We start from the raw sequence: 18,479 nt of genomic DNA on the forward strand, positions 1-18,479 counted from the left end.
CAAATAACAAATGTGTGAATTTAAATACTGCGTTTTTCTACATTTATCTCAGCTGAAGTAATAATTTTACCTAGAGATGTGATGCACGTATGACGTCTTACGTGCAGTGTTGTGTGTGTGATTTATATACAGAAGTATCTCAGTTAAACTACAGGAGCTGATTTGCCTTGTGGGGCTATTCCAGAGTTCCCGATCTTTGGTCTGCTGTCAGGAAAACAAATTAAAAAATCTTTTATTTACAAAGAATTCCTTCAAAAAAATTGCTGTTCCCTGGGGTGCAGGATGATGAATATTAAATAAGATGTCATTTGCAGATTTAAAAAAATGTCTAGAAATAGGTGCTTAATGCTGTTAGATAATAGAGAAAGTGCCCTATTTGAGATCCTTCTTCTTCAGGAAGTGTCTGTCTTACACTCCTGAGAGCTGAGAAAAAACAGAATATTAAAATTTTTTAGAGATATCATTATAAAATTTCCTAAACCTACTTTTTTAGCTCTCTAGAGTCTTTACAATGGCACTTCTAGTAATAAATGAATTTGATTTTACAGATTATGACAGTATATTTTACTTTTTAAAATTTATGTTACTTGAAGCCCGCCTTTTCTGTAACATACGTAACTTGAAGTTAAGATGCAGCAGTGCAGACCACTGTGGCATTGCTTGTATTCATGAACTGCATTGCTTGCACATAGTTCCTTGGGCATGTGTAGTAGCTGTGAAAAGAACGGTAACTAATTTTCTCTATTACAGTATTATGGTATTTGTGTACTTGCAAACAATTACTTTGGCCAAATTCTGAGTCTCTACTTCAAATACTGCTCCCCCTATGCACCCTAAAGATGAAGTTAAGGCCTCATGAAATGCCCAGGTCAATACAGCTGTGCTTTTTATCTATTTAGTGTGTAAACCAGTGTTTTCAAACACACTAGTGTTGTGAACATTTGTTAGTGGAGTTGCAAAAATGCAACACCACTTTTGCTTTTGTTGGTTTTTTTCTTCTGTTGCTGTTATTTTTTGCTTTTTTTTTAACTTTCCCCTGTCATGTTTGCTTTATACCAGACATACTCTTCATCAAAATTCAGGGGAGCTAGATCACTCCTAGTGCTGTCTAGGTCAGAGAGAATACTCATCTTTCACTGAATCTAGCAAAAATTAAATTCAAACAATTTTGAAGTCAGAGGATTTACGTCCTTGTTCTGTGAAAAGGAAGCTCAAACTTCCTGTCTTCAGCAACAGGAGACTCCCGGTGGGCTATTTAAAAAAAAAAAAAAAAAAAGCTGTTCATTTAAAAAAAAAAAACCTCCTGCTGGGAAGTTACAATTTGCATTCCGTTTCGAATTGATTGTTTTATTGCATCCACCACAAGCTTGGTGTTGCATTAAAGCAAACTGGTGGCCAGTGATTACAACTTTGGTGGTGGTGGGCTGTTTGCTGCATGGTCTGGGAGAGGAAACAGCTCCGTTTCTACCCCTACGTCTGTACTAAGGTCTGTTATGCCTCAAGTAAAGGTGGAAGTGGATTATTCAATGTTTCATGCACTTTGTTATGATCCAGGTGTTTACTCAGTAACCTCAGTGTGCCCGTGCCTCAGTTCCTGTGGTTTAGAGTTGAGTTTGTTAGATATTATGTGGGTTAGCAGACAAGTGCTACAGCAAAAAGACAGTGCTTGTAGGATCTGAATAGTCAGTCATTTGTTTAAACCAAATAGAGGATTTTTTAGCTTCATTTTTCTTTTTAAAAAGCTATTAGAAAAACTTTGACCTGTGCAAAATGCTTTCCTCTCTGTGTATGGATCTGACCTGTTCTGCTTCCGTGGTTTTCCACATCCACCGCAGTTTCCCCCTAGGGTGGATTTTCCTTTTTTCATTAATTCCTCTGCTGAAGATGCAGACTTTCCTGCTGGCTCTCATTCTTTGGGTTGGGGGAAACAAACTTCCTGCTTCTCTCTTGCTTTCTAAACTGTCTGGATACCAGATCTAATTTGGTAAAACAGTTGTTGTGGTCTAGGTATAAAAGGAGCACAGAAAAGCCCAAGCTTGCAAGAGAGGTAATTTATTACTAATAGTCAACACCGCCTCTGACAGTGAGATGAATAGTGCTAATTGCTGGAGTGATTTCCATTACAGAATCCTTGAGGTGCAAGCTATCCATGTGATGAGAAGTAAAACGTTGCTATTTCCAGCACGAGCCAGCACAGACTAATTGGGAAGAGTTGTTTTCTCCTTTTTCCTGTGGTTATGAAAACAAGAAAAAATCAATTCTGACTTCTTATGTACTAATTCTCCACAGCACAGAGGCTTAATCAATAGCTGAGGAAAGGGTATGGGAAGGGAGCCTATTAAAATGTTGGCAGCATAAAAGTGAGTTAGAAGTGCACAATTGCTCTCTTTCTCCTCACCATTTTTGTAGTGTTCAGTGCAATGCTGTCAAAAATAATAGAAGAAAAAAAAAAGCTTAAAATTTTCTTTAGCATTATTAAGCCTAAAGCGGATAACAGAGGAAAGAAGAGACTGTTTAAATGCACTATTTTTTCTCATGAGAAAATGATGTTCTCTTTATTTAAGTACTAGATTTCATTACTTTTGCTGTGCCTTTACTACCAACATTTTTAAAAGAGAAAATCTTACTGCTTCTAGCACTTTTTAATGTGAAGTAGTGTTTAACTTTAAAATCAAAAGCATAAATACTAAACTTGAGGACAATGAAGCTGCAATTGTAATTCAGCACTGACAAATGCATTTCCAAGCCAAAATCAAAACTTTACCTTGATTATAGCTGGAAATGGGGAAGAGCCTACATGCTTTTTTTAAAAAAAACCACACAGCTTGTAGTTTGTTTAGAGTTGTCAAGTAATGCTACCTGCATTTGACAATTAATTGTTTGCATTAACTTAAGCAGAAGCCTTTCTTTGGATGCTCTCTCTCAAAGAGCATTTCATTTTTCATAGAGCAGGCAGACTTTTCTGTGAAGAATCTGAAGGTACCAGTAAATATTTTATGAAAAATCACCTGTTCCCTCTGCTGCTGTACTATTTTCTGTATGATTACAGGAGGTTAATTCAGAAAAGGGTAAGGGATAGTGGCTTCAGGTGGTGCTATTTCCTTACAGGGTAATGTACACAGAGGTTGCTTTGAAAGTTTTATCCTCGCTGTGCTGAGTGGGAGAAACGGAGGCAAAAAAATAAGAGACAAGGAACTTCAGAAGATAACAGGAATGTCTCTGGAAGACAAGGTCGATGGCAAGGCAGCTAGTGTTGGTGGACAGACCGAACCTCACTTGCCAGAATTTCAAGTGTCTGGGATATTTAAAAATCTACCTGTGTGCAGGGTAGGTGTGAAAAAGACAGAAAATAGGATTAACAGCCTGAAAAGTTGTCTTGCTACCCTAAGGTGGGAACAGTGACAGCTAAACTGTGTTTGACAAGTGTGTGTTTAATCTGTCCTTAAAAATCTGCAGTGATGGATATTCTACAACCTCCCCAGAGAGCCGGTTCCAGTGCTTAACTATCATTTCCATTAAAGGCTGTTTTTTCCCTAGTGTCTAACAGTGCAAATTAAGCTCATCTCTTCCCACAACACAGATGGATATGTTTTATCACAGTGATTTCGGCACAATTTTTATACACATTTTAGAGTGAGTCTGAAAAAAATGATCCTTTGAAATATATGTGTGTGTGTATATATATATATATATACACACTTAATTCAGAGGAAGTTTTGAGTGCTCAAATACTAACGATTAGGAGCGTGTAAGAGGAAACAAAACAGTGGTATTTGGAATGAAGTTTTACTGTGAGCAGAAAATAGGTCAGAATGAGTAGTGAGAAGATGGGAGAAATTAACAAGTCTGGTGGGTTGAGCCCAGCCGGCACAAGCCTTGATGGTGTTTGAGCACTGATCAGCAGTAGCCAAAACGTTCCTGGGTTATTAACGCTGGTTTAGCCACAAATGCAAAGTACAGCGCCCTATGGACTGCTGTGAGGAAAGGGAACTCCATCCCAGCCAGACCCAGTACAAGGTCAGGTGAAGCTATGCGGTCAGACTGGTTTGCTAACAGCCATTGCTGGATGTTCACTCACTGATAGTTGTAGAGCATGGAGGAAGCCTCTTTGTAAGGACAGGGACTGCACTAGCAATTACCGATACTTTATATGTCTCCCCGTTTCTGCTGTAGCATAGAGGGACTTGACACAATGTGGATTTACTGGCCATTCCCAGAGAAAAGAAATGAGACAGATAAATGTGTTTTGCTTTCATCTGAGAACCTTCATAAGCTTCATTGTGTTCGTAGTCCTGTAGGACAACAAAGTACACAGTCTAAGATGAGAGCACCGAGGTCTGATACCTGCTGAAAAGTTCTGGTAATTTATATAGGGCACATACAGTGTTGCTGCTCAAGTAAGCAAAATAGCTGTTTTTAACACAATAATTGAGAAGAAGGTACAGCACCTGAGTCTTCTTGTCCTGAACTTTCAGGGTGGAAAACATTTGGAAATCAAGGTTGCTTTGATCAGTTGTCAACATGTCTTCCCTTTCTGCTTACTTAATTTACAAAACACGAGTATGAGAGTGATCACACTCTGTCTCAATATTAATTTAGGTCTTCCAAACTGAAGTTGAGAAGGTGTCAGTGTAATTTTTGCCTCATAGGCAACAGTTGTCCTCCCTGGTTGTGGACGTGGATAGTAACTCTAGTGTATCTCCTGTGTTCACTAGACAGTGTACTGATGAGTTAGTGATCCTATAGATACTCATAGGGAGGATGGGGGACCAAAAGCCATAATACTGGCTGACCAAGCTCTTTATATACCTTGGGTTTTTTAAAAGTTCTGATGAAATTGGCATGTTCCCACATAGAGGTTTGATTTTCTCTGAACAGCATTTCCTGATGTTTATTGGGAAAACTTTTGACCAGCTTAGCTAGAGCATGAGTGAGGTGCTATCCCATATAAATACTTTATTTCAACAAATGCTACACTCCTGGAGGACTAATTAGTATACTCACTGCCTCTATTCACAATTTGTATAGAAAGAAATAAGATTAGCTCATGTTTTCTGATGTAACTATGACTATTTAAGCAAAGGTATTTTAATGAAGACGGTACCTTTTAGCCAAAGCGTACTGAGAGAGAGCTCTGTCAGAAATGTTCTTCATTTCACTGCAAATTGTTTTCATCTGAATAAGGGTCTACTCTTGCCCTTTTCACATCTGTGGGAGAATTGCCATTAAATTGAGTTCAAACATGATCAGACCACATGTTAAACTTGCTACGTTAATGGCACATTAAGAAAACATCAGAAAAACCTTTTGAGTGCTTTAATTTAAGGACAAACAGAGGAACAAGTGGTTTGGCATCTTTAGCCAAACACAGTAGGGCAAAAGATATTTAATAATTATCTGCTATGCCCTGTCAAGTCACAGTATTCCAGTAAAATCTGGAGGAAAAGTTGTCACCTTCTCTTCTCTTATACCTTCTCTTCTGTTTCATATTATCAATGATAAGTTTAGAACTGGGAATACTAGAATGCACTAAAATGTAATAATACTCTTAATTTATACTATTAATATGTGATGAGCTGTTTCAGTGTGACTTTGATCAATTGGAACCAAAGGTCCATTCTTCCCAGAAATGAAGATAAATTAGTCTGGGTTGCAACAGGTTATGTATAAACTAAGAGTAAAAATATGTTATCATCCCAAAGTCATAACTGAGAAGCTACTTCTGATTAATTACAATTGGTGATAAAAGAATGTATTTACTGCCTAAAGCAAGGGAATTAAAGTGATTTTTAATTTGCATTTAGATAACTATTTTTGCTTTAATTCAGCTTTAGAATTTTTTGCATATACTTTTAAAAGGAGAAATACAATTTATGAATATTTTAAACAAAAAAGAATTGCAAAATGTAAGGCTATCAGGTCCTAACTGCTGACTGTTTTTAAAATCTGTTTTAGAAGCTATTCTAAAAAGATGTGTGTTCCAGTTGCACAAACTAAAGTGCCAAAAGCTATGGCCTTGTTAACTGATGGTTTTATGCCCAATTCAAAATATTTTGTTTGTGTGACTCCTGATTTGCCTTTTCCTAATATCAAAAGACTTATGAAGCATTTTTTGCTGTTTTAAATTTGAAAAAAATGCTTTTCCACTGGAATGAGATGCCTCTTGAGGAAAGAATAAAATTGGAAATGGCAAATTGTGGTCTAAGGATTGCAAAGACAAGCAGAAGCATAGAGTTGTATGATATTTCTTAATTGAAGGAATTTGCAATCAGTTCAATCTTTCAACCAGAATCTTTCAACCAAAACTCTGTGGAATTTCAGAATACAAGGTAGAATTATTGGGTTTGGGGTTTTAAGAAGAATCTTTCTAAGATTGAGATAATACTTGCTTTTGTAAGCCATGAGGTTCTAGATGTCAGTTTATCAGCTGTAAATAGTGCTTGATGGAAAGCTACTAAATAATGGAATACAAGTAAGAAACGTCAGAATAGATAGACCAGTCTGTTAGACATCTGGTTATAAAAATTATGCAAATATTTGGTGAGGCTTATATTTGCATTACCTGTATGCGAGTGATAGCAGCTGATACATGGTTAACAATCGAAACAGCAGAGTAGCATTTCAGTATGGGGTTTTCTGGGTTCATGCCCGCAAGTCCAAAAGCACAGGGAGTTTCAGTCAAGTCTCGGTGGCCGCTGTCCTTCTGTGTGTCACATTCACATCAGTGTTAGGACCACGGTGACACTGGTCATCCCAGGCAATAACAGGATCATCAGGAGACCTGTTGACTTTCACATTTTGCAACCACAGTTTCCAAGAGGAGTTGCTGGGAGGAAGACAAGGGAGAAGGTTAGGAATGTACTGACACAGCCTCTCTGACAGCTTCTGCCGGCACACCATTGTCTTGTATAAATATTTCCACCCTTTTCCAGAAGAGTCATAGTGAGTGCTTAATAGAGGCACAGCCTTCATCATGTTACACCTGAGCTGGCTCCAGCAAGTGCACTTAAGTAGAGTGCACAATTATTGGATTTAGCAAACCACAAAAACGCGTGAAACGCTGCAAAAGTATCAGCGCTTATTACAAATGTTGTAGTGTCACCACAAGATTGCTACTACAGTGACAATATCGAGTTGTTCGAGCAAACATCCTAAACCAGATTTAACATGGCAGTCATATTGAAAACACACAGGGTATAGAGCAGTGTAAATTTCTCAACTACAGAAATTTAGATTAGCTTCACCTGGAATTAAAATATCCTAAAATATAAAATATAGTTGATAGAAAGTTAAGGTAAATGTTCTTTCATATTGCAGTAATTATTGGTAGTAGTCCCATTTACCAAACTTGGTTAGTCACAACGAGAAAACATTAAATAGGAATCATCATGATCCCATTGAAGGCATTTTTGTAGCTCAGTGTCTACATGTTGATGATTTCTGCAAGGTGTTATACTTTGTGTTGTTTCTAGTAGAGGAAAAGCATTGTGAATGTGTATGACTATCCCTTGATTTTTTCGTTGTGTGGACAAGGTACGTATAACTAGCAGCTGTACCTGTTGACTTTCTCAGTCTTTATTTTAAATGTTTTATCCAAGCCGTGCAAGCGTCCTAGAAACTGGGGGAGAAGAATTCTGTTTACTTGAGTTTGCAACAGTCATTTACAACACTGGCTTTGATTCACTCTCCTGTATTTGTACATCTGTCCTCTGTTCAGCAATGGAGAGGAGTGTGATTCTTTCCTACGTTCTTTCATTATTTTCTTGATTGGTATTTTATTTAAAGCTCCCAAGCCAAGGTAATTCTTTGGATAGAGATGTCTCTGCAGGACATATAGCTGCATTATTTATTTGCTTTTTTAAACTTTTTTTTTTTTTAAATAAGCTTATGGTAGGCACACTGTTCTATTTCTGTCTATTTTTCAGCTATTCGTGAACAACAGATCTTGTGTTCAAGGACGCAGAGAGGGACGAGTGTGTCCTAGTGGTGTGTGTAACGAGGAGATTTAGTAAAAGCAGAGTCTGTTTGCGTGGGCACAAGGACATGCAAGTGAGAGAGGTGGTGCTTTGCAGGGCATGAGGACTGATCAATGAAGAGGTGAGGCCAGGCTGGGAGAGGACAGATTGTGGGGTTTCTCCAACTCATTATAGGCTAGAGTTTCAAAGGTGGCTTAGATACGCAAAGATAAATACTTACAGGATTTTCAAAAGTACTTACAAAAGGCATCTCTTCTTTTGAAGAAAGTAACAATGAAGTTGTGGCAATTAATACACTCATCAAGAACCTGGTCTTGATGAACCTGGGAACAACGCCCAGATTCTGGCTAAGCCTAGCTGGTTTCCCACCCAGGTATGTTACCCAGTAGTACGTAACCGTATGTAGAACATTAAGCCGCGTTGTAAGATCATCTTTCAGCTCTGACTTTGTATTTGGCTAACTATATTAATCGTATCTAATAGAGGCTACAGTTCTGTGTCAGATTTTCTGCTGTTGGCATCCCTAGTGCTCCCACTACCCCACATTTAGACAGAATAGGTGGAACACAAATAAAAGCTAATTTTATCATGTAAGAAAATTTTGGTTTTGCAAGCTGCTTATAGTAGAAGCATTAAAGCAGTGTATGGATATGAAAAGATGTGAGTTTTTCTTTCACAGGCAGCTTTGAGTATCTTTTGACGTGCAAGACTCCTTTTCAGAAGTCTAATTTTAATTTCCTTTTGGGAAAAGAGAGAGAGAAAGCTTCACAGTATGCAGGCTGCAACTTCCCCCCCCCCTTTTTTTTTTGTTTAGAACATGACAGGTGGGAGTCTCCATGCCTGCATATAAATGCACAAGAATGAATAATAATCCCACATTAATGACAGTTGGTTGTGGCCTGAGATCTTGACCTTGCTTCTTTCCAAATTGTGGCATTATATAGACAGTATGGCCAGTTTCAGATGGAAATATTATGAAATATGTAACTTCCCACCTATTCCTGGATAAATTAAAAGCTGTGCAGTTTCTTCATGTTTTTTTCTGTTTGTGGCAGAAGAGTGAAGCCAGGGTGCAATACTCATTACCTGCTTTCTGAGGGAAGTAAGTTGTCTAAGAATTAGTCTTGAGAAATATTCCTTCACCGGAGAAATTTGGAAATATCTGTGCTCATTTCTTCGTTTTACTCTCATGGTTTCCCTTCTGACTTTGTAACTAACTCACTGTGGGCTGGATTACAGAAGGTTGCTTCGATACCTAAAAACGTACCTAGATAGGATGTACCTGCCTCACACTGTTAAATTAAGTTCATGAGGGAAGAACTCTAAAATGTGAAATCAGTCTTATTTTCCCATTTTTTCATCTGTTAGCTTTTTGTCAAATTTGACTTGAAATCTAAACATTCATATGTATTTATTTTACTTCCTGCAAGACTATATGAAATCAGAGATTATGTCAGTATCTGTAATTTCTGAGGATAAGGATGACTTTGACTGGAAGGAAAGCCTGTTTTAGATGTCTGTTCAGATGCTGTTCAGTCTTCCTTGGAAACAAGAAATGCGCCAGCTGGAAGTTATTCTTGCTGGAGAAGGCCACATAGCCCCATGCCTTTCATGGCCAGGAAATCTCAATAGCTTTAGCTCCAGACTCTTTCAGTATGTCTTCCTTTTGCTGTTCCATGGATCTGCGTGTTACCGGTAAAGACAGAGAGAACAGAGCACCACCGCGGTGCAAATTCCCTACCTCGAGGAAGAAAGAGCCACAACCAGCCCACACCACTTCACTTTTAGCAGCCGGCTGCTTGTCTTCCAGCAGATTGAGATGTAGACGCTGCAGCTTCGCTGTCGCTCACCATGCCACTGGGCTCTGCAAGGCGCTTTGTGTGTCATAGACTGAGAGATCGGGCTCTGACCCAAAAGGGCTTTCTCCAGCAACACGTGAACGCTTGTTCTCAGGGTTTCTGCCTGACTCTTGTAATCTGCTGTCTGACCCATCTGTCATTTTACGCTCTGCACTTGGTCATTTAGATCTTGCCTTGCCACCTCGTATGTAAATTACCCCCGTTGATGAAACTCCCTGCTGGTCATAAAAAAATCAGTGTGTTTTATATGGTGGCAGCTGCTCTAATGCAGCAAATTATTTTAAGAGCCATTGAAAATACGGAATTTAGATCAAGAATACTCTCTAAATGATTCACTGTCTCATTTGTGATTAGTGAAGTAGAGAGCTACGTAGTTGTGCTTAAGCTTTACTTTAAAAGAGTTGTAAATGCAAATTCATGCTTATTTTCCATGGTAGTATCCTGGAAATCATTTGGATTCCCACTCTACTCTTAGGAAAAAGCCCCCAACAACTGTGTATTCTTTGCCAAAATAAGTCTAAACTAACCACTGCTTCTATCCCAGTGTGAAATGCCTTCCTATACGTGCCTTGTCTCTTCATCTTTCTGTATCTTTCATCACCTTATGTTCAAGGCAGAGTCAGTTTTGGTTATTTACTACTCAGTCTTTCTTTTGCTCTAAACCTTCTAAGAAACTGGAAGAAGGAAAAAAAAAAATCTAGCACTTCTTCACAAGACAAGTCTTTGGCAATGTTGACTGTATACCCCCAACGAAGGGGTATTTGTGCTGAGAAAAAATTCATGAAGTTTAATAATGTTCCCATGTTGTAAATGAAATCTCTTCTGGCAACTGAATTTCCCACTTGTGCCCTGATTTTTGTAGACTTTCTGGTGTCCCACTGCTGCTTCATGTCACAGGTTAAGTTAGAGGTTATTCCACAGTTCCTTGTTTGCCTTTGTAGAAACAGTAAGTTTGTGAGAAGTTTCTCCGCACTCAAATCCTTCACTTCAGGAAGAGAAATCTTTAATAAATACAGTGAAATATTTGGGGAATAACCATACTGCTTGGAGTGACTAGTCATTAGAAAACACAAATACATGCCGATATGATATCTGAAGTACTGCTAAAAGCATGTTGTTCAGATTTGCTCCAACCTCAGTGGCCCCAGTCCCCATGTATAACACTTCCTCTGGAGTCTGGTGAGTGCAGATTATAATCCAGTGATTGTACTCCAGTGTACTTTCCATAGTCTTCTCTGGGTAATACAGTAAAATTCCTGACCTGGGCACTTGCATAGCTGTAACCATCCAGCTGTGTTTACCCTCTGAAAGACTCAAATGAAGTTTGCACTGAAGACCTCTAACAGAGATACTGGAGGTACGCAAGTGATGAAGCCAACCGTGCAACCTTTCACCTGTTGAGGGTTGCTGAGCCCACAAATTAGCCTTTGTTGCTCAAACTACATTGCATATTAAAGAAAATGCATATATTTGCTGTGTTTACAGCTGAGTATACATGCAGACTTGCTTTTTTTGACTCCTAGAAAGAGTAATTTGTGAGTTTAAATATTGTTAGCTATCTAGTGTTCTGATTTTAGATAAGGCAACCTTGAACAAATAAAATTTCAGAATAAAAGGGAGAGCCTTTGGCAACCTTGCTCCTCAGATGCACCCGAGACGTGTTTGCCTACCTCCGGAGTGGAAAGATGATTTCCCAGTTCTGGTGCCTTGTACCCCCTGTAGCTCAGAGCAAGCTGGAGCTGATCTTAAGTGACTCAGGTTTGTAACTCCCGGCTCTCCCGCACACAGTGGAGTTCATTGATGAATGCTGTGGCCATCTGGTTTTTGTGAGTGCGTGTGAATTTTCTTTTAACCCCCAAAGTCAGCGGCTGAGGGTTCACAGTCCACAAGTTTCCACACAATTCTAATCAGAGGCTCTGCAACATCTTGTTTCGAAACTCTTGAACTAGTGTGTTGGTATTTAATTCAGTTTTCCTTGCTGCTTCTGAGAATGCCACATCATTTTAGAGGCTGAGATAGTTGTCATGTGCACAGGAGTTTATTGACTTATTTTTCCTTGGTCCATGCTTCTCATGGTGGGTTTATATGATTGTAATTGAAGTTTCATTTTCTCTCTGTTTTTTATGTTTATTTTAGTATTTGTTCAAGTTCATTCAATCATATGCTACTAATAGAAGTTTCTTTGTAACATTTATTTGTAATGTTGTTAGTTCTATCAGCAGAGGGAGAAGTGAAGCAGGAAAAAACACTTTTTTTTCCTGAACATTTCCTTAAGTAGCATTTGTTCTACTTGCTTCTGCAAAAGCAGCATATGACATTACCTGCGTATTTGTCACTGTTTTGTTTCTCTCCAAGTAATTCTTTGTAATATAGTTTACATACGTACTGTCAGATAACTTCAGAATGGCTTAAGATGGTGTTTTACATTCATAGTTATATGAAATTGAACATTAAAATGCAGGGGAAGTTTTTGGAATTGTTTTAACTAAATCTACGTTTTTATTTCCCTAAAGTTTCAGACCCAGAGCTTACGTCTCTCAGACCTACACAGAAAATCTCAGCTATGGAGAGGGATAGTTAGTGTTACCTTAATAGAAGGTCGTGAACTTAAGGCGATGGATGCAAATGGACTAAGTGATCCATATGTGAAGTTCCGGTTGGGGCATCAGAAGTACAAGAGCAAGGTAATTTTAGCTGTGACCTAAAATGCGCATTGGCTGTGTTTGAAATGTTTTGTGGTTTTTTGGCTTGCATGACTATTTAAACAGTGATGGATATTTATTGTTGTATTAATTAGCTGTCAGAGCACCTGGAGTTTGTTTAGATGTTTTCTTTTTATTTCATTATAAACAAAAATAATACTAGATGGGGAAAAATGTAGCACTGAAAAATGCAGGGTGGCAGGGAGGCACACCTGATTTTCCATACAGACTGTGTTGGCCTTCATGTCCTGTTACAGGTCACTCATGGCAGGGGAGAGATGTGGAGTGATTCTGACAAGTAGATACCACCTCTGTGCCTTTCTGGCTTGATGCCGGTCGCCTCTTGGATCCTCTGCATGGTCTTATCCTCAAACCATGTCATGCTCCTCATCTCACTTTCCTCATTGTGTCCTTACAGCAAGTTTCATTAAAGTTTTGTATATGTATGAGCTTAACAGGTAGAGAGGGTTGATGAGGGAGAAAATGATTGTGGAGACTTGCTTGGCTTTCTTGCTATTATTCGTTATTTCCCTGATCCCTATTGGTTTGAAAATTGCTGTTTATGGAAGATGCTGGGACCGCCGATGACACACATGACGTTTCTATCTCAATGGCCATGACAGGCCGTGTGGTTTTCACAGCCAGACAAAGGGTAAAGTGAGGAAGAGGCCAGGAGCGTTTAGGTGCCACATTTGCAGACCTCTGAGCCCGCCTTAGGGCCTCTTAATCTGAAATTAGAAGAAATCAAATTTCATGCTTTTGGGACTTATAAATTTTCATAGCATTTCTCTGTTTTAATCCTCTCTGATTTTCCCATTTTTTCAAGCCAGCGGAACTGGTGGATGTAGAAAGAAGCGATTGCTTCATAGGGAAGGTACTAGACAGTTTCCGTTCTTGCTCAGGACAGAAGTGACTACTGTGACTACTGCTATTGCATTATGGTAGAAAAATCTGCAAGCTTTCTGTTCTGCAGAGTGTGGTCAGAAGTACATGGACTGAAATCCATTGACGTTACTTCTTTTGTCAGAAGTAACTGGGCTGAAAGTGATTGAGAAAGCTACTTTCATCTGAGTTGCAAAGGAAGGGAAGTAAAATATAGTTTGGAAAAAAAAGAGTATTATTCCATAAAAAGTAAACCGTAGTATCATCTTTCTCGCAATATTACTGCAGCTGGGGAAAGAGGACATGATAAAATTGTTTCTGTTTAAATACTTACAGTCACCATCTACTTGTCATTGCAGGTGCTTTGTTTTCCGTTAGGCTCAGACACATAACTTCACAGCTAACTGTCACTTAAGAGAGGGCATAATTATTCCACAGAAAAATGGATCCATTCCCAGGGTATATCCTTTGTTCAGGAGGCTTTTGAAGGTGACAGGTTGCAGGATTTTGGAGGTTGCTGTTGTGTCAGAACTGGCCAGTAGTCTTTTCTAATTACTATTTTTTAATTCTCACTGCTTAAGGTACTTATACTGCAAATAGAAAAAACTTCCTGAACAGACTGTAAAGATCAAATTCACAATTCAAGAAAGATTATGCCTGCACAATACCAATATAACTTTCTTTTTGCTCTCCTTCCAGATTGTGCCAAAAACTTTGAATCCTCAGTGGAGGGAGCAGTTTGACTTTCATCTCTATGAAGAACGAGGTGGAATTATTGATATTACCGTGTGGGACAAAGATGCTGGCAAAAAGGATGATTTTATTGGCAGGTTTGTGCAATTACAGCCGCCTTGTTCCCTGGGGCTGAGAGCAGATGATTAAAATGAGCCTTGCTGTTGAAACTATTTCTTATGACCATTTGTTCTTGCCTTTTTTTTTTTTTTTAAAGGTGGGGGAGAATTTTTTACAAAGTATCAGTACAGTTTGCTGCATTGATGTAATTCTTTACTTTGATGGCGTAAAATAATTTTTATTGACCAGTAGGTGGCAGCTTTTACCAATTGTTAGACTTAGGTTTTCCAAAATAAAAATCCCACGTTTAGAGCAATAATCAAGATGCAGGAGGTTCCATATGGCAATGTCCGGCTTGGAGGAGAAGTAACTCTGGTGACTTGTAATAGGCACATAAGACCAAAATTATGTACTTCTTTTTTAATCTATTTGGTAAATGAAATGAGAGTCTTGAAGGACTACATGCAGCTTTTGGGGCAAAGAAATAAGATCGTTCACCTAATTCATTGTCAGGAAAAGGGAATCTTTGGGATCTCTCTTAGAGTTCAAGAAATGGTATAGATTTGCATGGTTACACTCCGTTTTACTGCGTAGGAAGAAGAAAGATGCTAATGTTTTTTAACAGTGGCATTAACTGTTGGCTAATAGGGGAAAAAACTGTCTTGTGCTTACAGGTACTACAAAGTCGGTGCTATTTGGAAAGTTCAGAGATTTGTTTACAACATACTTTAATTGATATCCATACAGTAATAGTAATTATTATTAACCTATGTATTTTGATTGTTTGTTAGAATATCGGTTGTAGGTGCTTTCACTAGGACATTGATACTATTAACTAGTAGAATTACTTTTTTTGGTAGTTAAAGTCAGGAGTGGAAATCCCACAGACAGAGCCATGTACTTTTGTTGTCAATGTGGTTATGTTTCTACTGACCTTTTCCTCCCTCTCGTTCCGCTTAGGGTAATGGCTTTCTTTATCAAATTAGATCAGTTGGATAATATTCTGTGTTTATTTCCTACCATAAATTGTGGGAACTCAGAATACATACAGAGTCTATGGCAAGCAAACAGCTTTAATATCGACAAAACCACTTTTCAAAAGTATACACAGTAGGATTTTATTTTATATGATGAAACCCTATAGATGGGGTGATATGTTTATATTTGAAGTTTACATTGTATTTTTTCCCTTGCTTGAGATTTCAGTCAGCACATATGGTAACAATAACTATTTTTCTGAGGTAACATCATCATTTAGTCCTATGTCAACTCGTGATATACCTTTGGAAATTATTCCTATTTTCTGCTTAACTTTAACCTTCTTATCCAAAAGATGGTGAGATTCAGAGTTTTCACATGTGATTTTTCAAAACACTGTCATCAAGGCAGCACTTACGTTGTTACTGTTACTGGTAATTACAAAGTCTTTTTAAGAGCATTGCATAAAATAAAAGACACCATTTTTGCTCCAAGGCACTTTAAACCTAAATAAGAATGTGATAGAGAAATTAGAGAAGGAAAATCTGTAACTTCAAACATGTGAGCTGCTTAGGTAGCTTTTCAGATACCTAAAAAAGTTGTACGTCTTAAGTGTGCATCTGTTTCTTTTTAGTAACTGCATGCTATTATGCAAGTAACAAATGATTCCCACAGTTTATTTAGGCCAAAAAATTTTGATAGCATGAGAAATCTTCTCTCTGAGAAGAATACTTGAAGCCTGTAGCATTTTTCAGTGGGAGAACCTTGTTTTGTTTTGTTTTGTATCATTTTCCTAAATAGATGTAATTCTTGTATATACCAAAAAAGCTGCTCCTTGGACAAAGCTAATCTGTAGTGGTTCTGCAGTATATAACTGATTTTAACAAAATCAGTGGTATTTTTCCCGAAATCTTGCTGCTCTTGATTTTTGTGACCTCTCTGCTGTCGGTGTATGTATAATCCCTCTTCACTTTGTCCTTTCAGACACTCTCTCATTTCACCTTCTGTTGGTACCTTATCTCTGGATAATGCAACCTGCAAACAAATCCCTCTCCATGAAGATTTCCATGAAAAACTTCATCATCTGTCAAGCTTAATCTGAATACAAAAATAGGTCTTAATATTCCCCCTCCCTGATACTCTTTTTCCAGTCACTGTGGATAAAAATTGCCGACACCTGACAGCTCCACTTTACATTGACCTCTCTTCCCCAGTTTCTCCTTTCGAGGCTGCCTCTAAAAGCTGGAAATACTTTTGTACAGACACTACAGACTGGCTCTATGTGTGTGTGTGTTATGCTAAATGTATATGAATTTTGTAAAGCACAACTGAGTCGTGCTGCATGACTAAGGCTCTGTAGCTCTCAAGGCACATGTAATAAATTGAATATTTTGATTTAGGTTCCAGGAAAAGTGATAATGAGGCTGTGGGAGGGAAACAAAAGACATCCTGGTAGTATTCTGGCATTGCTCAGTGATGGAGAGAAATTCCTTTCATCTTACTGTGATCTTCCCGCTTTCTTGAATAATATGCAAGCAGCAGCTGTTATATAGGAATATTTTTATTAAATGCAAATGAAAACTATTATTTCTTGAAGATGTCCTGCCTACCCAAAGTATGGTTAGGGAGGAGCCATGCTTGATTGAAGAGAACCTACTCATTGAGGGAAACAGCAGACCAAATTGAGAAAACAGAAGAAAAAGTTTGTTTAAGGAGCAGTTCTCACCTCTCGTCCACAGTGTTGGGTTTTTGTGTCCTCCATATTCATCTGCTTGCAGAGCATGCATGAAGGTCAGCAGAATTTCCTGTGCAAAATAGGCGTTATCGAGCTGCTTTGCCAGGGGGTCTCTTTGAAGAGTGCCATCCCTAAAACCGGTTCAGCAGTTCCAAACCGAGCTGGCTGTGGGAGAACAGGGTCGCTGGGTGGAAGGATGAAGGGACAAACTCCAGGTTCCTCCTGCAAAACAGCATGGGAAGCCACCTTTAGTTGAAATGTTCTTCCTGTGCTAAGCTCTGTAACTTGCAAATTTTATTCCAAAGCAGAGTGTCGTAACTTCTCCTGGAATGATACTCTGTCTCGGCTGCGCTTCAGTGAAATAAAAGAAGTCGGAAATCGGGAACATAGACTTCTGTGGGCCCTGCATGTATTATCATACTCAGTAGGCTGGAGCATGGTAAGGGCCAGGATGAAGCTGGGAATGCGGCAAGGTGGCGATGGCATGTGTGCTCAGACCGCGAGGGCTTGGTCTTGTGATCCTTTTTTGAGGGCAGGAAGATGAAGGAAAGATGTTTGAGAAGGCTGAAGACATGGAAGTGAGATTCTGGCTTTGGAGTGGTGTGACAGGAGGAGGATGGAAGTGGAAGGGTTGGCTTGTTAGGGGGAGAAGGTATTAAGAGGGTGAGAGTGACAGCATGGCATCCTAATTCAGAGAGGGAGAAAGATAACGTCTGTCACAGAACTAGCGTAAAGCTCCGTCCTCATCTTGGTGCCCAGGCATGTTCAGCATGGCGGTTCCTGAAATGAGATGCTGACTGATTGATTTCCATTCTTAACTTTGAGCGTTATGCGTTTGTAAAATTCATTTGAGTTTCAGTTGTGTGCATTCTCCATGAGAGTTTAAAGGATGTAGCACCTTGTGAACTTCCATCTTAGAATACCCTAAAAAACCAAAATCCTAGAACCATTTCAAAGTTTATTTTGGGATTTCAAAGCCCTGTAAAAAGATGTTGTACAAAAGCTTCATGGAAAATATATTTCCGATCATATGCTGATTTCTATAAGGAAACACTGGGCTTGACCAGAACTGAGTTGCGTCATGCAGGAGATTAAATTCTGGCATTGTTCTGAATATAATTAAAAAAAAAAAAAATTCCAGGACCACAGATATGAGGTCTTTTTTTGGAAAGCACCAGCAGATAAAGCCACAGGGGCAGCCTTCTTATGTTCAAATAAGCATGTGGACTTGCATGAGCCTTTATTAGTCATTACTTCATCTGATAAGTAGAAATACGTATGTATGTCTGTATATTGTTCAGTTTGAGTACATTTAATATTCACATGTTTTTGCTATGAGTAAATCATTTCTCTTCAGTATTGAGTCGATATACTCCTGTGATTAAAAACATATACTGCAGTAAGTTTATGTAGGTAATACTAAGATCAAAATGAAGGTGAAATGATTTTAATCTTCATGTAATTATTTAACTTTCTTATCATCTGCGTTTTTGAAGGCGATCCTGACTGTCACCTTTACGATAATCAGCTAATAAATCCTCATGATTGTTACACC

General features: G+C 38.6%; 1 protein-coding gene across 2 annotated transcripts in view; it reads left to right on the plus strand.

Annotated features, from left to right (window-relative positions):
• MCTP1 (multiple C2 and transmembrane domain containing 1) overlaps window positions 1-18,479 on the plus strand; it is a 285,660-nt gene that overhangs the window by 141,526 nt on the left and 125,655 nt on the right. For both annotated transcript variants that reach the window (XM_050912970.1, XM_050912971.1), the window contains 2 exons: window positions 12,349-12,519; window positions 14,119-14,249. In XM_050912970.1, the coding sequence (XP_050768927.1) occupies window positions 12,349-12,519; window positions 14,119-14,249 (302 nt within the window). The remainder of the gene's footprint in view (window positions 1-12,348; window positions 12,520-14,118; window positions 14,250-18,479) is intronic.

The sequence above is a fragment of the Gymnogyps californianus genome, chromosome Z (genome assembly GCF_018139145.2).
Source record: "Gymnogyps californianus isolate 813 chromosome Z, ASM1813914v2, whole genome shotgun sequence".
Taxonomy (NCBI): Eukaryota; Metazoa; Chordata; class Aves; order Accipitriformes; family Cathartidae; genus Gymnogyps; species Gymnogyps californianus.